Source organism: Theobroma cacao, chromosome 4 (assembly GCF_000208745.1).
Source record: "Theobroma cacao cultivar B97-61/B2 chromosome 4, Criollo_cocoa_genome_V2, whole genome shotgun sequence".
Lineage (NCBI taxonomy): Eukaryota > Viridiplantae > Streptophyta > Magnoliopsida > Malvales > Malvaceae > Theobroma > Theobroma cacao.
The window spans coordinates 2,962,897-2,984,620 of NC_030853.1; the positions used below are offsets into that span (position 1 = coordinate 2,962,897).

Consider the following 21,724-nt stretch of genomic DNA (forward strand, 5'->3'; position numbering starts at 1 on the left):
CGTGAATACTTAGCTTTCATTTCACAAGTTGAACCTAAAAATTTCGAAGAAGTTGAAAAAGAATAAAGTTGGATGTTAGCCATGCAAGAAAAACTTGAACAATTTGAAAGAAACAGAGTATGGACATTAATTTCAAGGCCATTCTGTCATGACCCAATATTCCCTTCGAGCCCGTGACAATGGCCGATGTGTCCCGATAGACACTCATTACCCGGAATGCCAACCGAAACCCCGCAAGGCTTTAATATCAATTTCTCATTTCCCTTGTGAGTAACCGTTGCCAAATATCACGTTCTAAAATATTTTAAACTATTTTCAACTTAAAACAATAAAAAAATAATTTTCATCTCACAGGGATATTTTAGTCATTTTTTCTTGAAAATTTCGAAACCAGCTAATAATGTAGCATACGGGTGCAAAACACATATTTCATAATCAAAAATAAATTTGGATGTCTAAAACATTCGTTTAAAATGAAATTATGACTATTAGAGTAAAATAAAAATATTCAATAAAACATTCAATTTTCTCATAAAACAATATTTTTAGAACACTGCATAAATAATTTTTACAGCGTAAAAAATTCATACATACTGTAATACAGTAAGCCAAAGTATTTATTTAATTTACAATAACCAATGGGCCCTCGAATGACCAAAAGTAAGAAAGATTGTGAACTTACAGTTTAGAAGAAGCAAATCCAATGGTGGTCTTCGATCAAATCAGCTATATATAAACAATCCTGAGCCTGAAATGGGTGGAAATGAGGGTGGTAAGATTGTATAATCCTAGTGAGTAAACAAATACCATCTAAAATATCTAAAGCCGAATAAATGGAGACAGATAAAATAGTTTAACATAGTGTAATTCATCACCTTTTAACTTGTTTCAAGCAAATAAAATCAATTCATATAAATCGAATAATCAACAAGGCTTATGAATTTCTTAAAAGCTTTTCCTCATGCCAAAATCATTCTCATACTCAGTTATCAAGGATGCCTTGATCGAGGGCCATCCCAACCGAGTCCGCCAAGGCTATTAAAAAGTTATGTATGCATAAATTATGTTTTTATTTTGAAAACATAGCCGTTCTTTGGCGTTGGCTGAGTTCACCCTCACGTGGTGGTTTGGCGTGAAGTGAACTCTAAAGTTATACCTCAGGAGTTACCCTACTCGCCTCTCCAACCGAGGTAAAATATAACGGGATTCCATGCCCCTCTAATAGGCTGGTCAACAGAAAACTCGCTCACTGCAGTAAGTTAAACCCACCATACAATAAAATTTGCAATAGCATGACATGGCAATTATTTTGTTTTATTCTACAGCCTTTCAAGGCAAATCAACAATTTATACATTTCCAACACATTTATCAAATCAACCATTCATACCAATATTGCCATAAGGTAATCAATTAGAATCATGAATTTACAACACACAAAAACAGTCTCGAATTACTCTATTTTCAAACCATCATTCAATTTTAAAACAATTTTATGAAAGCATTTCATTAAATCACATTTTGTTTATAAAATCGAAAAATTAATCATTTAATTCATTTTCCATAAAATTCACAAAATCAAATAAAACATACTTTAGATGATTAAGATGATGATAAGGTTACTCACTATTTTGGGAGTCGAATTCCAAATACTCCGATTCTTGATCCTCGGGTATTATCTCTTTACTTTTGCCAGAATACTCACCACCTAGACATAATGCACAATAAGCCATTTACTACATTGTGCTAAATTATTATAAAACCAATTCAGGCTTTATACTAATGTATGAAATGGGATACAAATTGTTCGGATTATTGTCTAAACACGATGTTCTACACAAATTCAATTGTGTACCTAAATTAAACGGTATTGGCCTAATTCGATCTATCACTCGATTAATTGGCCAATACGTCCAATTCAACTCCAAATAATTTCATTTTTCTCCCAATACTCCAAATCATCAAACACAATTTAAATAACTTGAAATATGACAAAATCATCCTCACAGTTTCTCTTGGAAAATTCGACCATGGTGGGTTCATCAACACTATAATTTTACCTACTTGATTCTCACACCATAAATCACTAATTCCCAACCAAATCACTTGAAATAAAATCAAAATCATCCTCAATATTCCACATGGAGAATTCGGCCAATGATGGGTGATGGGAGAACATGAATTTTTCTTGCTTGTTTTCCTTCAAAACATGATAAATCAACTATAAACACTAAAATATCTCAAAATCTAACCAAATAAATCATCAAATCTTCTCTCTCTAAATTCAGTCAGCCATGAATCCTTCATGGCATCTTGTGATTCAACCATGAAAAATGTAAAATAATGCATGGGAAAGGTAGATCACAAGTCAAAATCAAGAAATTTTACCTTTGATTGCTTGATTACTTGAATTTTCACACTTTTCCCTTCAATTTTTCCACCTAGGGTTTGTTTTCTTGTTTTCTTCTTTTCTTCCTTTGTTCTTGCTTTGGCCGGCCATANCTCTCTAAATTCAGTCAGCCATGAATCCTTCATGGCATCTTGTGATTCAACCATGAAAAATGTAAAATAATGCATGGGAAAGGTAGATCACAAGTCAAAATCAAGAAATTTTACCTTTGATTGCTTGATTACTTGAATTTTCACACTTTTCCCTTGAATTTTTCCACCTAGGGTTTGTTTTCTTGTTTTCTTCTTTTCTTCCTTTGTTCTTGCTTTGGCCGGCCATATGAAGAGAAATGAGCTGATTTTATGCTGATTTTTAAGCTAAAAAAATAAATAGATATAAATTTGACACATGTCACCATTCCATTGGACCATGTGTGATACTTAGCCAGTAAGCAATCTCTCTCCACCACAAAAATTTCCTCAATTATACATGATAATATTGGGTAAAATCCATGTTCTGGACAAGTGTTGGGTGGTGTAAAATTACAATTTTGCCCTTATGGTGGCAAAATGACTATTTTACCCCTATGCTCGAAAAAATATCTGAATTAAAATTTTTCACTTCACAAACTCAAATTATGTTCTAAATAGTCAATCTTGATCAAAAACTTCTTCCAACATTCCAATTTTTAACCTCGGGTGGCAAAATGACCATTTTGCTCCTAAGTCATGAAAATTCCAATTTGACTCCAAATCGGTCCTCGAACTCTGAATCACCATTTTAAGTCATTCTGAGGTTTTAAAATTCTCAATTTCATTTTAAAATCTCTATTTGGATTAGTTCGAGGTTTAATTAACTTAATTGTACCATTTAGTACATTACCGTCCTTTAACAATTTTTGAAATACCCAAATAAGCAAACATGCATTCTTATGTAGGAATGGCATAATAAACATATTGTAGAGTCAAGCTTGACACATTCAATCACCCAATTGTTGGTACAAAGTGGGTGTTTAGAAACAAGGTAGATGAACAAGGTAATGTAATAAGAAACAAAGCTAGGTTAGTTGCTTAAGGATATAATTAGGAAGAAGGTATTGACTATGATGAAACCTTTGCTCTTGTTGCCAAGTTAGAAGCCATAAGGTTATTATTTGCATTTGCTTGTTTCATGAATTCCAAATTATTTCAAATGGATGTGAAAGTGCATTTTTAGATGGCCTTATTCAAGAAGAAGTTTACGTCAAACAACCCCCTGGTTTTGAAGATTTTGAAAAATCTGACTATGTTTTAAATTGCATAAGGCCTTATATGGATTAAAACAAGCTCCAAGAGCTTGGTACGAAAGACTTTCAATATTTTTGGTTAAAAAAGGTTACATTAGAAGAAGTATTAATACAACCCTATTTAATAAGAAATGCTTGAATGATTTAATTATAATTCAAATTTATGTGGATGATATTGTATTTGGTGCTACTGATGAAGTTTTGTGTAAGAACTTTGCTGAAGAAATGCTGGGTAAGTTTGAAATGAGCATGATGGGTGAACTAAAATTCTTTCTTAGTCTTCAAATTAAACAATGTGAGGATGGTATCTTTATCAATCAAGAAAGATGCATACAATACATGCTGAAAAAGTTTGATGTGATGAAGCAGTTAGACCAAGATTGATAAAGATGAAAAAAAAAAGAGTGTTGATCAAAAGCTTTATAGAGGTATTATCGGCTCTTTACTCTACTTAACTGCTAGGAGATCTGACATATAGTTTAGTGTATGCTTGTGTGCACGATTTCAATCACATCCTAAAGAGTCACATTTAACAGCTGTAAAAAGAATCTTTAGGTATCTCTTAGACACACAAAGTTTAGGATTATGGTATCCAAAAGGATCATCTTTTAGTCTTATTAGATACTCTGATTCTGATTTGTTGGAAGTAAAACAGATAGGAAAAGCACTAGTGGCACTTGTTAGTTTCTTGGAAATATGCTTGTTTCTTGGTCATGTAAAAAGCAAAACTCTATTACATTATCAACAACTAAAGCGAAATACATATCTTTAGGAAGTTGTTGTGCACAAATTATATGAATTAAACAACAATTAAAAGATTTTGGAATAACCATGCATAATATTCCCAGTTCAGCATTCTAGGACCAAACACATTGCAATTCAACATTCATTTTATTCGAGATCATGTACTTAAAAGAGATATTAAGATTGAATTTGTTGACATTGTGCATCAACTATCAGATATCTTCACTAAAACCTTAAGTGAAGAACGATTTTACGAAATTAGAAGAAATTTAGGGATACTTAATGTAAATGAGCTTTAGGTAAATCTTTTAAGTTCTCCTCATACAAGTCAGTAGAAACTTAATTGGTTAAGAGAATCATCTAACTGATTAAAAACGTTCTGTGTTAATCTATCTATTCAAAATGTGTGACTTAGTCGATTAAATGTAAAACTTAATCAGTTAAGAAACTAAAATAATTTTTTAAAAAAATTATTTTTAAGGGAAAAAGAAAAGGAGAACGAGGGAAAAGAAAACTATCTAACTAAAATCAAAACTGGGGACCAAAATTTGAATTTTGAAAATGAAATGTCTGACCTTATTTAAAGAGGGAGATTAATAACCTCTCTTAACTTCTCATCTTCTCTTCATATTCTTTCTTCTTGAACTGCCTTTTCGATTCCTTATCTCAAACTTTTCAAATGCTATGTTAGAAACCACAGAGAATAATGGCCAAATCTTCACTACCAAGTGACGCTCGGGAAAGGAAAAAAGGGAAACATCCTATGGAAGACAATCCATCATCCAAGGCTCAAAAGAAAGGGAAAAAGAATAACCCAATACCAGTGACTGAAAAATAGGAAAGAAACAGAAAAAGAAGACATTGGAATCAAAAAGAGAGGTGGAAAGAGGAAATCCCAACAAAAAAAGTAACTCTGCATCCTCAAAATTTAGGAATAAGATTCATGAGGAAAGATTTAAGAAAATAGAGAATGCACCCATATCTTGTGAAAAATTCATTAATTGGGACAGTTTTGATGAAGTTCCTAATATCAAAAAGGGTCTGTCAGAATATTTTGAGGAACTTAAATTAAAAAAATTAAGTTTTTTTAAGAATAGATCTTATAGTGCTAGTCTTGTTAAAGAATTTTACTCTAGCATTGCACCAGATAAAACAAAGCTTGATGATTCAGAGGATTTTGTTGAGGATGGTTTTAATGTGCTTTCGAATGGAAAGGAATTTGTGCTCATTACTACTAATCTAGGTAACTTGTTGAAAATTGAATGTAATGTGGGAGAATATGAGATTTCAGAGGAATATGATCCCCCTTCTCTATGGGAAATCATCACTAGGAAAAAGGAAAAGTACTCCTTTAGGAGTTATGCAAGCTTTATCAAGAGTCCTCAAACTAGGATCTTACACTACTTTATTGCAACAACAATTCATGGACGAAGTGGCAGTTTTAGCTATGTAAGTCTCCAAGACATGTGGCTAATGGAACATGTATTCAATGCAACTCCTCTCAATTTAGGAAGATTTATGGTTGAAAGAATAAAGAGAACTTGCCGTGTAGATAAAATTAATCTAGCTTATGGGAACCTCATCACTTCCTTGGTAAGGAAAAAGGGAATCTGGAATACAAGATATCAAATGGATCAGGTCAAAAGCAGAGATCAAGCCATTTATTTGGGAAGTCTACCAAAAATGGGATATAAACTTGAAAGAGAAAAATTTATTAAAACTCCCAAAAACACCCCAAGAAATGAGAATTCCACTTTTGCTCAGACCAAGTCAACCCCTTTCAAATCTCCAATGAAATGATTTTAAATTTATTAATGAGAATTGATGGCAAGCTAACTGATCAGTCTGATAAGATTCTGAAAATTGAAGATCAACTGTAAGGCCTGGTAAATATTATGAAAGAAAAAGGAAAAGCACCATCTAGTCCTACATCTGAAGGTACCTTAGTAGCCCCAAGTCCTATACTTGAAGGACAAACTGCTGAGAATCCTGCTCCTTAAACTAAAGGTGGTGAACTTGAACCTGCCACTGCAAGGAAACAACCTACTCTTGAACTTGAAGTTGAAGGAGAATACAATGATGATACAGAAGTAATTGGTTATCTTGATGATATCATTGACAATTTTAATCTTCAACAACATGATGAAGCACAAAAAGCTAAGCCATCTCCAATAAATTCTGAGGAAATCTTAATTGTGGATGTGTTTCATCAAATGGTAAGGGAAGAGTAAGCTATAAAAGAAGTAGCGAAAAGCAAAACACAGAAACCAACACCTGCAAGAACTTCACCTGACTCAGTTCACACCACAGGCAGAAGTGAACTTTTTGACAAAGTGAAAGGGAAAGCAATTGCATATGCACAGGTTATAGTCAAACCTACTAGAAAAAGAAAAAAGACAATGGCAACAAAAACGAAGTTCCTCAAGAGAAGAATGTCTTCCAGGTTGACTGACAAAGCTAGATCCTTAGTTAAATCCTCTAGCCAGAACCCTCTCCAAGTCTCGAACACTCTTTCCCTTGATTCCTCACCATAAAAAACATCACCCTTGTCATCTCCCAAACCCATCAATGTTCACTTTAGGACCGATGAATCCACCCCCTTTGACCCTTCTTAAATCAACAGACCACCCCTGTTTTGCTGATGACAAAAAGGGGGGAAAAGTAAAAGTAACAATACAGTAATTTAAGAATCTAGGAATCTGATTCTAATGATGCTTAGTTTTTTTATGACATTCTATTATTTTGACTACTAATGGTTAGTATTTGGATGTTGATAACGTACTTTTTGTTATGTTATTCTGTTACTTTTGTTGGCTTGTTAATGACATTTGGTTTTAGAATGGATATGGTCTGTTGATGATAATATGTTGATGAAAGCTGGTTACAATATTGATGATATCTTGTCAACTTATTACTGGTAGTTATGCAAGTTTGTATGTCAACTCATGAATATGTTTTGTTATATGTCTCATAACTATCGAATCAATGCTTTCTATCTACATTAAGAAGTAGATAAAAAATAATTAACTAGCCTGCTGAGTTGGCAAACAAAATAACTTGAAAAGATCATTCATATATTAAGGGAGAGCACACACTCAAGGGGAGAAACTCCTCATCTTGTGTAGTACAAAAGGAACAAATAGACATTGTGATTTTAATCAAAGGATGTTTTGTCATCATCAAAAAAAGGAGAGATTGTTGGTTCCATAAGTTTTTTATGAGAACAAAACATTCCCATTCATTAATGCCTAATTATACTACTTGAGTGTGCAGGATGAAAATGTATGTCAATAATAAATCAATGACTGGAAAGCAAACATCAAAACTCATCAGAATAAGGAGTTACAAATGAGCTACAAAGAGAAGTCTCTTAGTCAGATAACCAACGGAGTTAGTTAAAGTCCAAAAGTAGAATTGGCAGCTTTAAAGACAATAGGCTTTTAATCGGTTAAAATCTTACTTAACCAATTAACGGAGTAAAGCAGATTGCAAGATAGAAAAGACTTAATAGACTAAGAAGTATGGTTAGCCAGCTAAAAGCTCACTGTCAAAAATTTGATTGCGAGCTAGAAAAGACTTAATGACTAAGAAGAATGATTAGCCAATTAAAAGCTCACTGTCTAAGGATTTGAATTTGAATGTCTGAAGACAAACTAACAGCTAGAATAGATTCTAAACTATTTCCAACAGTTTAAAGCTGTCAATATCCATCAAAGTTGATTTTTCAAGTATAAAAGGCATCTCTAACGATTAAGAAGAGTATGAGATGCTTCCAAGAAAAAAAAAAGCCCAAAAATAGCAAAAATTCTCTCAATCCTTGTCACGACCCGAAACTCCCATCGAGCCCGTGACAACTGCCGCGAAGCCTTGACAGATATTCTTCCCCCGAATGCCCTTCGAGACCTCGCAAGGCTTTTGTACCAGTTTTTCTATTCCTATCCCTTTTTTTCTTTTTTTTAATAATAAAATAAAAATATTAATTAAAATAATCTATTTTAATGTAAAACAATATATATATATATTTTGAAACATCAAAAATTAATTTTCTGCACATAAAAACAAAATAAATTTATACATACCGTAATATAGAAAACTGGAGTATGCAATTTAAATTACAATGACACGTGGGCTCCTAAATAACTGAGAAGGTTTAAGTCTATAACCTTGCTTTCTAGGATGCAACTCCGAAATTTACTTCTCGATGCAATTGACAGTCTACTGCCTATTTTGAGCCTGAAAAATGTATAGGAAGAAGGGGTAGATTATAAAATCTCAGTGAGTAGACAAATATCATCAAAATAATCTAAAGCCGAGTAATAGGAGACAATTAAAATAATTCATCCCAACCCATATAAATAATTGGATTTCATCCAATTACTCAACATGGCTTATGTACTTTTCAAAAACTTGACCCTTGCCAAAAATCCATTCTCAGGGATACCCCGTGAAGGCATCTTACCAAGATCGCCAAGGCTGTTTATTGTCACACACACAAACACATTTCACCTCTGACAACACAGTCGTTCCTCGACGTTGGCTGAGTCCCAGTTTCACGTGGTGGGCAGCGTGAAGTGTAATCAAATCCTACCTCGGGAGTTATCATACGCGCCTCTCCAATCGAGGTAAGCTCAATATTTGGGAATCGTGCCCCTCTAACTAGGCTGGCCCACGGAACTCCCGTCACTGCAGTGCCCACTTTATAATCCACCAACCAATAAAATCACAATAGTATGACATGGCTCACTTAACACATTCAAGGCAAATCAAAGCAGTTCACATATTCTTTAAATCATAAAAATAATAAGTCATACCCACATTTATCATAAGCCATTTAATATAAAATCATGGATAAACAACACAATCATAGTATAGGTCTCCAATTACTCTAGTTTTGAAATCATTATTAAATTTTCAAAAATTTTATAAAATTATTTTATAAAATCTCATTTTCTCATAAAACACAATAATTTTCCAATTAAACTATTTTTTCATAAAATCACACAATTAAATAAATCTACTCTAGATAATTAAGACGATAGTAAGTTTACTCACTGTACTAGGAGTAGATATACTCCTATTCTCGATCCTCAGGTGTAGTCTTTTACCCGTATCAGATAGCTCACCACCTATCCACAATACATGACACAAAAAATTTAATAATTTGTGTCAAATCAATATATATTATTTCAGGCTCTTATCTATGCGTATGCACTAGATAGGGTGTGAAATGTTTGGACAATCGCTTAATCACAGTGTCCGACCTAACTCGCCTATACACGGTGTAAATTTCTAAAATTTCCAATTCAACTCCAATTCCATCCATTTCAATTTCAGTTATCCAATTATATCCACAATACCTCAATGACTGTGAATGTAGTCCAATTTATCAGTTCGGACCACAAATTACGCTTTTACCCCTAGTGGGTAAAAATTTCAATCTTTTTGCACCAAAAATTCCCATTTAATTTCCAACCTCATAATTCATCATTTTTCCATCTAATTCTCTTAAAATAAAGTCAACCTCATCCTCACACACCATTGGCTAGATTCGGCCTAGAGAAATTCATGGAGAAAATGAATATTTTTCTTGTTGTTTTACTCATAAACATGCTAAACTAACACTAAACACTAACATAGTTCAAAATCAAATTAATCTAACAACTTTCTCTCTCTAAACCCATATGATCAGATTTGAATCCATCATCAAAACACATAATTTAACCATGGAAAATAAGGAGAAATGCATGAAAATGATAAATCTTAAGCTAAGCTTGAAAAATCATACCTTTAAACACTTGATTCCTTGAAAAATCACACTTTTTCTTTGAATTTTCTCACTCTAGGGTTTGTTCTTATTTCTCTCTCTCTCCTGCTGGTTTTGGCTGACCCTCCCAATGAAGAATTCTGAAATTTTCAAGCCTTTTAATAGGCTTAATAAAATATTATTATTTTATTTACCTTTTGAATATTTTATTACTTTATGTTTTTTTTTCTAGCCATCTTTTTTACTTTCTTTTTCTACCACTCAATCCTCTTCACTTATTCATGTCTTCCATGAAATTTCTTGACTTTTCCAAAGTTTTGGCGGAGTAAATTTTTAAAAATTACACTTTTACCCCCGTAAAGTGAAAAATTACATTTTTGCCCCAAAAACTAAAAAATTGCCCATAGACATATTTTTCATCCCTTATACTCATACCATTCTCCAATTTGTCAAATGTGATCTAAATTCTCTCAAAATCTCAAATTTTATCTACGGGTGGAAAAATTACGATTTTGCCCCTATATAGTGAAAATTTCGGTTTGACTCCGAATTGATCCTCGAACTCCGAATTACCATTTTGAGTCATCCCTGAACTATGAAACTCTTAATTTCACCTTAAAATTCCTATTTGAACTAGTTTGAGGCTTAATCGACTCAATGGTACCATTAGGAGCAATATCATCTTTTAACGATTTCTCGAACTTCCTAAATATACAAACATTCTATCGAGCATGTGAATGACATTATAATTATTTTACAAAGAAGGGTTTGACAATCCTTCTTGTACTTTACTCAAATCTTTGTAATAGAGTTTAGCACTTCATCTTGTACCATTCAAATCAACTTAGTGATCATAGGTACTTTCCCATATCTGTAATTCTTGATTACTTAGAGTGTGCGAGGCACTCTAAGGGATTAATCAAACTTGGTTTAGCTTGGTTGTTGTTGTAGGTTCTATATAAGTCTTAGAAATGTTAGTTTTTGGTTTTGGTTAATCTCAAGAAAAACCATTGTTAAAGGTTGTGGCTGAGCTTGTGAAAAGCCATTTTGAGTTTTGATTGATCCCGTGAAAAATCATTGTTAAAGGTTGTGGCTGAGCTTGTGAAAGGTCATTGTAAAAGCTTGGGAATTCCACCAATTCTAGTGATTTGATTTGAAAATCCTTGATTGGAAGATCAAGGTAGTGGATGTAGGTCAAAGAGACCGAACCACTATAAATCTTTGTGCATTGTCTACCCTCTTTTATTTTTCATTTCATCCTTCTTTAAATCATTCTTTCATCTAGCATTTAACTCTCATCATTGAACTTTAACTAGCTTCTAATTAGAAGTTAAGTTTAGCAACATTCAAAAAGCGCTATTCACCCCTTCTCTAGCACACATCTTTGGGACCAACATAATTAAAATAGCATAATATTCAAAAAATCTCTAAATTATTTTTAAAAAATTAAAATCAATCTTTACTCTTTTATTGCGTTGAATCAAACTTTTATGCTTTTATTTTGGGTTAAATAAACATTTATAACTAATAATTGATTAATTATCATTAATTAAAATACCATTTGTCATTTTATACAAATATGACATTAATGTGGATAATGAAAATGTCACATGATCATGTCATCATACCACATCAACATGCTACATGATCATCTATTATGATATATCTGCATATAACGTTAACGCTATATGGCATAAAATATCTAATGACATTTTGACTAAATCAACTATTAGTCAAAAGTGCTTATTTGGTTCAAAATAAAACTATAGGGGATTAATTGAACTCAATAAAAAATAAATATTATTTAAATTTTCTTAAATAATTTAAGAACTTTTTTAAATATTAAGTCAATCAAAATTGATCAAACTAATTGTTCCACTCAAGTATAACATTAAAAATAAATTTAACTAATAATACGTAGTAGTAATTTGATGCTGGTGTATAAATAAGGTTGCCATACAATGCTACTTGTCGTTTGCACCCTTTTCTGAATATGTTTAAATATTTTAATTGATGGTAATCTTAAATTGAATTTCACCACTCACACCCTTATTTAGAGGTGTATTTTCAATCGATCTGAATTTAAAATTTTAATAACGGAATTAATCAAATATTTTTATAAAAATAATCGAAATCGATCAAATAATATTTTAAAATCGATTTATTTCAATTGATTGAGTCATTTCTAACTATTAATAATATTTATATATAAAAAAATCAAAATTTTGCTTAATGTACTACTAATAAAGCGTAAATGATTTTAGTTTAATCATATATATTTTAAAGATATTAATATACATAATATAATTAATGATTGAATTTTCGATGGTTAAGTTATAAATTTTAAATATAAAAAATCTATCAAAATAGTCAAATAAACCACCTCTTTTAACCGATTGACATGGAAATAAAAAAAATCAAATTGATTAATATCAAAATAAAAACCAAATCGAATTAATCGAACTCAATAGATTATTTGGATTTGCATAAAATAGCAGTCACTCTTACACTTGATGAGTATACATACATAGTAGTTGATAATTTGTTGGAGGGTGGAGGGGGAAGTTACTGAAATCCCCAGTGTTAAGAACCAGCCCCAATAGAAAAGAATATCGTAAAGCCAAAGGAAATTTGGCCTTTGCATATATAATAATGCTTACATTTACTGCAAGATTTCTCTTATTGGTCTTCTCATTTATTGATCCCACAAGCTCATTTGCATGGCGGGCACGTGGCAATGCAAGCTCAGCTGTTGTTGACAGAAGAAAAACCATCGGACGATTCTTAATCCGCTTGCTTCAAAATCATGATCAAATCCGCACCTTTGATTTCTCAAACATGTTGAACTCGCAACCTGGCTACGTAAAGCTTTGGCCAAGACGAAGAGAAGAAGCTCAGACAGAGCGGTTTGGTGTTACTTTCCTGGCCAGTTTCAAATTCGAAAAAAGAAGATACCACTCTTAGAGAAAGGAAGAGATGATCAGCTCAGAGAGATGGGGGTGGTTTTCTCACTTCCAAAAAGCCCAAACGCCATTGATTTCTGTTGCAAAAAGATGCAGAACTTTTGCAACACTTGGAAGCTCTCCACCTTCCACTCGTCAGCCATTTCTTGGCTGTGGCCTAACCACCCCTATCCTCCAACCAACGCTTCCCATTTCTCAACATTAACTCTTAACCTCAACTCTGGTTACTTTCCCTTGTCTTGGGTTCTTTCCCTACCAACACTTCACAAAATTACACACCAAAGGAAGCGCCCAGGAATCCACATTGCACATTTGTCAGCAGAACCCTAACCCTGCTTTGTTTTTCTCAAGATTGTTATCAACTTCAAACCCAGCTTTAACCCATCGAAGTTTACCCAGTGGAGTGATCAGAGTGAGCATATTTTTTTTATTTAGAATGAGAACAAAAGATCTAAAAGCAAAGCATGAATGTGAGATGAACAAATGTCACAAGAACCAGGCAATGTATTCACCAAAACCTTGCCAAAAATAGCAAAAGTAAAGGGCTACCTTTCTCTTTAACCCAAAACCCTCCATTTCGTGATTGCCGAGCGTCCATCACCGGGTAGTTTCGATCTGCACAGCCAGAGAGAAGCAGTCTCTCTCACAGAAATCTAAAGCTTTTTTTTCCTTTTCCTTTTTTGTTTTGTTGTTTTTCCTTTTTGAGTTTTATTTTGGTGTTCAGCCAATTGAGCTAAGGCCCAAAAAACCCTAATGATGGCTGCGGCTACGCCTAGTGTTCATGAGAAACCCGAGGCCCTTGCTTTGGTGGCAGGTGTAGAGGGTGTCACTGTAGGAGGGGACAAGACCCATCAAGCCTCGGGTCGATCCGGGTTGACCCGTGACCTTATCGCTGCTGTTCCAAGCTTTGGTGTTAACAGGAAGAAAAGGATGGCTAGACAGAGGAGATCATCTTCCACCATCAAACTCCTCTCTTTCACTAACTCCTCCAGTAGCTCTCACGTGCCATCCTCCACTCTCCCCGCACGTGTGAGTTCTCAATTTCTTACTTCAAAGTTTTCATATTATTTTCTTTTGGTTTGCTCAAAATATCAGCTAAACTTAAGTTACAGTCTTTTGGTCTGGGTCTGGGCTTTCTTTACAGGGTGGAAGTAACCCATCCCTCGACCCTGTGCGGTGTGATCTGAGCTAGTGTCATGTTTTATTGTCTCCTATTATCTTGTCTGTATGCTCCTGCTCGGACTTGTTAATATAATACCTAGTAACAGATCATATCTGCTACAATTGTTCTTTGTTTCCACACTGTATATATGCTTTACTTGTCAATTGAGCTAGCTAGCCAACCGTAATTCATTCTTTTTCCTAAGAAAACGATTTGTTTCACTTCTTGTTGTTACTTACTACTAATCTTATTATCTAATTAATAAGTATATATTAGCTACCTCAGAACAGTAAAGATCCATCAACCTGACATAGAACATCAACAGAAAATCATGGTCTATAGAGAAGGAGCTGCCCTTCGTTTATGGAAAAAATAAAGTTATTTAATTAAGAGCTCATTATATATATGGTATTTTGCAGATTAAATTGTCAATTATTTGTCTCAAAATCTAATAAAGAAATTTTGATCTTCTCATAGAGAATCATTGCATTCTCAAGATTCTACTTTTGTTTTTGATCTAAGAATTAACGGATATGCAGAAATTTGTGACTTTAGATTAAATAATTACTTGATAGGTCTAGCTAACGGATATGTATAGACACTTGTTCAGATTAGTTAAAATTCTATTTTAAGAAATGTTTTTTCATTTAACGTATTAGTTTTAGTAAATTTAAGAACAGACGGTACATTAATTATACTTGAACAAGTGCGCAATGTGCTTATAGACACTCTTTAAGATTTACCTTGATTTGCAATCATTATTTAGGTTCTTTTTCTTCTATTAATTATTTGTAAGTATCTCAAAAATAAATGGAGCCTGGAATTAGTTTCTCCAATTCTCTGATCTCACCTGATATTTAGTCTAGTAAGAAAGTATACTTTTTCATTTGCCTAATAATTTGATCAAATGTGTCAAGACTGAAGAGGCTACCACATTCCCAGCTTGCCCCGGGGCATAGCATGTTTTGTACATTTTCTTGTATTATGACAGATGTATTTGCCGTTTCATTGTTTTTTTTTTTTTTGTTTTTGAAGTTGCAATGTTGCCATTCTGTCTTGTTGCATATCATTGTCTCATAGATATAGTGGATTTTGGATTCTGCTATCTCAATGGTTCTTTATTCTATTTGGTGATCATTCTGATGACCTCATAACCATCTTATGCTTTAGGTTATTGATCCAAAGAAATTGAGATTCCTTTTCCAGAAGGAACTTAAGAACAGCGACGTAAGCTCCCTCCGAAGAATGATACTCCCAAAGGTTTCAATCCATTCTTCTCCCACTTTCAGATTTGTTTATTTTCCATTCTTGAAGTCCTATGGTGCTTAAAACATTGCCAGCCTGTGTAATTTATCCGAACCATTCATTTGATGCAATTCCCTATCATGGAAAATTCTGAATTAAACACTCTTCGTTTCAGAGAGCAGCGGAGGCTCACTTACCTGTCCTTGAGTCCAAAGAAGGGATTCTTATCAGCATGGATGACTTAGATGGCCTGCATGTGTGGAGCTTCAAGTATAGGTAAGTTCTCTACTGGTTTTTGAGTATCGGTCTTCTGTGGCAAGAAAACTTAAAGGAAACTTGATCACCAAGAATTAGCTAGTCTGATAGGGCTTGCTTCCATGTGGATGGAATTTTGGTTGGATGAGCATCAGGCAGAAGAATGATATCTATTTTTGTCCTTAAATAGCATGATAAACTTTTTGTTTCCTTCTTTGTAAGCAGGTTTTGGCCTAATAACAACAGCCGTATGTATGTACTCGAAAATACAGGTAAACACATATCGTCCCCTCATAATTTTTCCGTTCTACGCTTGAAAATGTTTTCATTGCCAAACCATGATTGATTCATCGTTGCTGCATTAAATTTCACAGGGGAATTTGTTAACACACATGGATTACAGCTTGGTGATTTCATCATGGTGTATCAGGATAGCCAAAATCAAAATTATGTATGATCTGCCAATATGAATTTAAGCTTTTAGAATTAGCTTTAACTAGTTTCTTAACTGACCTTGATTGCTATTACTAGCCTTCTCATTGTCGAAAGATTTTCAGGTAATCCAGGCTAAGAAGGCCTCTGATCAAGATGTATATGCTGACATAGCTAGAAATGCTGTCAATGACCTATTCCTCCATGATTATGAGGTTAGTAAATCCAGCTCCTATTATTATCCTACGATGGACGATACTGGCATGTCATTTATCTATGACACGACCTTCTCAAATGACTCTCCACTTGATTTTCTGGGTGGATCAATGACCAACTATTCAAGGATCGGATCTCTCGAAAGCTTTGGCTCGGTTGAAAACTTGTCCCTTGACGAGTTTTATCAAGTTTAAATTACATCACTGGTGTTATATTTTGTTAAACCAAGCTGGCACAGCTTCATCTCATGAAATCTGAAAGAATATGTGGGCAACTTCAATTTGGTCCTTGAAATGGTGTACTTTTGCATCAAATCTCAGCATATATTGTCCGATGTTAAAAAAGAAAAGAAAAAAAAAAGAATAAAAGTAAACAAGTGAAAGAACTTGTTGCTATCATCCTGTGTTGCTTTTGATATGGACATGACTAAAACTACTAATCAAGGGATATCTCAGTGCATATATTTGTGTAGTATCTCATTTACATTCTCAATTAAATCAAGGGATATATATATATATATATATCTCAGTTAAATCCTAAGCCTTTGAATCAATATATATGGAGCTTGGGATTATACTTGGTAGAAACATCATTGCATGTATATGATGACAAAATTGGTGTGTAATTGAACAACTGTTTTGATTTTTTTGTAGATGATCATAAAAGAGGAAAGACTTTTAAACTGACCTCATTTTGTTGACTTACTGTCATAAAATGTAAGGCTTTGATTTGATTCCATGATGATTACACCAATGTGATCAAATCAACGTCAAATGGGTATAAAAATGATAAGTATAAATCACATGATTTAAAATAAAAATATAAAAATTAAATTAAATATAATAAAAAATAAAAAAAAATAAATTATAATATCAAGTAAAAAAGAACCGCTTTTACCTCAAGGTAAAAGCACAACCAAGAGAAAATAAAGAGAATGGGCTAGTGAAGTAGAGGAAAATGATGTAAGTCATTGCTATTAATTGATCATTCAAGTTTTAAAAAAAAAAATACATTTCTATAAAATAAATTTCTCCCACTAATTACAACTTTTCTTGGAAAGAAAAATAAAAAAGAATGGTACAAACTGCGTTGCTATCTGTATTTGTTTTTTTATTTGACATCAGCCAGTTCCATGCTGCCAAATATTACTGGTAACAGTACTCACTAGTTCTTTACATTCTTTCCAACAAATTTAATCGTATCGAATTTTTTTCTTTCAAAAGCAATGAATTCTTACACAAAATTAAAAAAATATATAAACATTATGGATTTGAACAATTTCAAGTAAAATAGTTAAAAATTCATATTGTTATCTTATTTCCAATATTTAGATATCAAAATGGTTAGTTATCAAATTTAGACTTAAAATAATAAAAAATCTATTAACAATTAAATCTATATTCTTTTGTTATACCCCAACTATTTCTTATATTTTAATTTACATTTGCATGAGCCTTTAATTTTAATAAAAAAATAAAAAAAATCGTTAAACTTGATATTAATTAATATTTTTTATTCATGTGATATATGACTTGATAACGTAATATATTTTATATCACCGGTTATCAAGTGAGACAACAAATATCAATTGATGTTAAATCTAATGATAATTAATTTTTTTGATAAAATTAAACGTTTGTATGAACACAAATCAAATAATAATGATTTGTTTGAATTTAGAAATGTTTTTAGTGCTTAAAACCTCAAAATTACAAGGTATATATATAAATTATATATAATTAATCCTGCGATTTTATGTGTAAATGTTTAAAAAATTAATAAGTTAATTTATTGTTTTTATTTTATAAGGAATATAAGCTTCAAAAAGAAAATACAACTTCTTTACAGTAAAATTAAATTTTAAAAAAATAAAGTAAAATCCCTTAAAAGTTGTACCTGTATTTTATGATCCTTCCTTTGCCACTAATAGCCATAGCCACGGCACCCGACCTGTGACTGTCTTCTATCTCTCTGTTTCTCTGTGTTTTTCTTTGTTGTCAATGGCGAGCAGATACTGGGTGGTGTCTCTTCCGGTTCAGAACTCAGCCTCGACTCTCTGGAATAGTTTACAAGACCAAATCTCCAAACATTCCTTCGACACTCCTCTTTACAGAGTATTCTCTTTCTTTTTTTTCCTAATTAGATCTGATTTTTCTCTTCTTTTTTTTTTTCCTTTTTTCTAATTGAATTTAATTTGCAGTTCAATATACCCAATCTCCGTGTTGGGACTCTCGACTCTCTCCTTGCTCTCAGCGATGATCTCTTGAAGGTAATATCCTCTTTTTATTGTAACTATGATTCAGTTTCAATTTCCTTTCTTTCTGCTTTTTGTTTATCAAATTCTACTGATTCTTAGATCTGCTAATTTCTGATGTTTACACTGAAGCATTGAAATTAAAAATTTATCAACTTTGCGTTCTTACTTTGATTTATGCACTATTAGCTTATGCCTTTAGATTAGTTTAAGACAAAACAAATGAAATTAAGAGAATTTTATGGAATTGAATTTGATTTTCTGGTGATTTCGATGAATATCCAGTCAAATAGCTTCATTGAAGGAGTTTCTCACAAGATCAGGAGGCAGATCGAGGAACTGGAGAGGGTATCTGGAATGGAGAGCAATGCTCTCACTGTCGATGGAGTGCCCATTGATTCTTATCTAACCAGGTAAAATTTTGCTTACTCTAGTGAATGAATGTGGAATTTATTATGGATCTGATTGGGTATTATGGATGGTGTGTTTTTTATACGAGTTGGTTTTTTGGTGTTGTGATGGAAGGTTTGTTTGGGATGAAGCGAAGTACCCGACAATGTCGCCTTTGAGGGAAATTGTTGATGGTATTCACACTCAAGTGGCAAAGATTGAGGATGATCTCAAGGTAACAATTTCTCCGTTGTATTTTCTGATTTATACACCTTTATACACTTGGCTTTATGACATTTGTTGGTTGAATGGAAAGTTGAGGTCTTAACATGTTGTGTATTATGTTAGGTTCGTGTTGCTGAGTACAACAATGTGCGCGGGCAACTTAATGCCATAAATAGAAAGCAAAGTGGAAGGTATGAGTATTGCTTTAGTCTGATTGTTGCATATGCAAGAATATTTTGTTTTAATAGCTGATCAAATTCTGCCTATTTTAGCTTGGCTGTTCGTGATCTTTCTAATCTGGTGAAGCCAGAAGATATCATTACTTCGGAACACCTAGTGACTCTCCTTGCAATTGTTCCCAAGTATTCACAGAAGGATTGGCTGTCAAGCTATGAAACATTGACTAGCTATGTGGTAAGCAACATCATTCTTGGTTTAAAGGTTAACTCCAGCTGTCAATTAATTGCTGCTTCTGCTATAGAATGCCACCTGACAGAGCAGTTATTCTTCTTGTGATATTTTTGAAGTCTCTGGAATAGCTGAATCTTGTGATGCTGACTCGTTGTTCCAGTTTATTGCTGGGGATTTGAGAAATAGAGTTCATTTTTGGGATAAACTTCACAGCTTTATTAATGACAAAAAGTTGTGTGTGTTAGGTTTACCTTATTGTGTAGAACCATTGCTCTTAGCATTTACATTTTGTATCGGCAGACTTGTTTATTTATTTCATAGTTATTAAACTTTATTATTGTTTGTTGAGGTCATTCTGAGTGACACAGCTAATTGTTTTCAGGTCCCTAGGTCCTCCAAAAAGTTGTATGAAGATAATGAATATGCTCTTTACACTGTCACATTATTTGGTCGTGTTGCAGACAATTTCAGAACGAGTGCACGCGAAAGAGGCTTCCAAGTGAGTGCATTGTACAATTCCATTTTCATTTTCTATTTGAGTGCCATTCTTTTGGCATTCTCATGCATGGAGAGTGTTATCCTTAAAAATTTTTAACTTGGTTGGAGGATGTCTTATTCCCATGTTGCTGTATATCTATTGATGCCAATCAGATTCGTGATTTTGAATATAGTCCAGAAGCACAAGAGAGTCGAAAGCAGGAACTAGAAAAATTGATACAAGACCAAGATAGCTTGCGAAGCTCTCTTTTGCAATGGTGCTATGCTAGTTATGGAGAGGTATTTTGTGATTCATTATTATTTTCCTGTGACATTCCTCAAATATCACTCATTTTGAACTGTTTTATGAATGAGTTGTTTGGCTGTAGGTTTTCAGCTCCTGGATGCACTTTTGTGCTGTACGTGTCTTTTCAGAGAGCATTCTGAGATATGGTTTGCCGCCATCTTTCCTGGTAACATTAACTCTGTGATTTCCATAACCGTATGTGAACCAACAATTGTGTGAAGACTGAGTACTGGTTTGATCTGATTCCAGGCATGTGTTTTAGCTCCATCTGTGAAGGGTGAGAAGAAAGTGCGGTCCATCCTTGAAGGATTATGTGATAGTACAAACAGGTAAGTCCAACAGGCTTCATTTTTGTTGTGTGTGATTGATGAAACCTTAGTGAAAATGGTACAAACATTCATGGCTACATTGTGCAAATCTGCCCCGATATGGATGCACAAACAAATAGAAAAAATTATGTTTCAAATTCCCCATCTTGTTACAATTAGTCTGCATTGAGGAAATGTTCTGAATATGATTAGCTGGAAATTGTGTTGAAATGAGTTGGTATGTACATGTCTAACGTCTAGTAACAATGGCTATGTAAATCTTGAACATACCATATTTATCGATACTGTTGTGTAACTGTGAACTTTTACTTTGTCGATCTTGAAAAAAAGTTGCCTTGATTGTCTTACAATGTTATTTCCTGCTTTCCCGAATTTCACACCAATACTGATCTTCCTTAAAATGCAGCACATACTGGAAGACTGAAGATGAAAGTGGAGCAATGGCTGGTTTAGGAGGTGATGCTGACGCCCACCCCTACGTCTCCTTTACAATCAACATTGCTTGATGAATGCCAAAGTCTCAATTAGCTTTTGTCTGTTCTTGATTCCAAGCATATTCATCAGGACAACAATAATAATAAGGACGAGTGTCGGAGATGCTGTATATTAGGTTTAATAGCTCGATTCTTTTTGTTATTTATGACATCCTCAGCTTAGGGAAGCTCCATTTGAGGGTTTTGTGGAATATAGTGGATGAACCTTTGTGGGGGATGCTGTCTGAAACTATTGTGTTCTAAATTTATGAGGCTTTGATCCTTGGTTTTTATTGTTAACGAGGAGTGATAGATTGTATTGTGATTGCTATTTTTACATATATATCATAAAATGCATCTTCTTGTTTCTCTGAATTTGCTTTACCTTCGGTGCATGCAGCATGA

The 21,724-nt window shown here is 33.3% G+C and overlaps 2 protein-coding genes and 1 long non-coding RNA gene across 4 annotated transcripts; 2 read left to right on the forward strand and 1 right to left on the reverse strand.

The window, feature by feature from the left end:
• On the reverse strand, positions 8,614 to 10,241 carry LOC108661772. Its single transcript, XR_001927566.1, has 3 exons — positions 10,202 to 10,241; positions 9,469 to 9,542; positions 8,614 to 8,649 (listed from the first exon to the last, which is right to left on the reverse strand). It is a non-coding gene; the product is annotated as an uncharacterized LOC108661772 (long non-coding RNA).
• LOC18601105 (B3 domain-containing transcription factor FUS3) lies at positions 13,743 to 16,791 on the forward strand. Of its 2 annotated transcripts, XM_007031930.2 has the most exons (7): positions 13,743 to 14,172; positions 15,476 to 15,565; positions 15,726 to 15,826; positions 16,031 to 16,077; positions 16,180 to 16,256; positions 16,363 to 16,452; positions 16,581 to 16,791. In XM_007031930.2, the coding sequence occupies exons 1-7, from the start codon at positions 13,897 to 13,899 to the stop codon at positions 16,611 to 16,613; spliced, it is 714 nt and encodes a 237-aa protein (XP_007031992.2). In that variant the 5' UTR covers positions 13,743 to 13,896; the 3' UTR covers positions 16,614 to 16,791. The 2 variants fall into 2 exon arrangements, with proteins under 2 accessions (XP_007031992.2, XP_007031991.2); XM_007031929.2 differs by having other exon boundaries at positions 16,363 to 16,790.
• On the forward strand, positions 18,359 to 21,686 carry LOC18601106 (V-type proton ATPase subunit C). The gene is made up of 11 exons (XM_007031932.2): positions 18,359 to 18,567; positions 18,654 to 18,722; positions 18,993 to 19,120; positions 19,233 to 19,332; positions 19,446 to 19,513; positions 19,595 to 19,736; positions 20,116 to 20,232; positions 20,385 to 20,510; positions 20,600 to 20,683; positions 20,767 to 20,846; positions 21,253 to 21,686. Exons 1-11 carry the CDS (start codon positions 18,454 to 18,456, stop codon positions 21,350 to 21,352), a joined length of 1,128 nt encoding a protein of 375 aa, XP_007031994.1. The 5' UTR covers positions 18,359 to 18,453; the 3' UTR covers positions 21,353 to 21,686.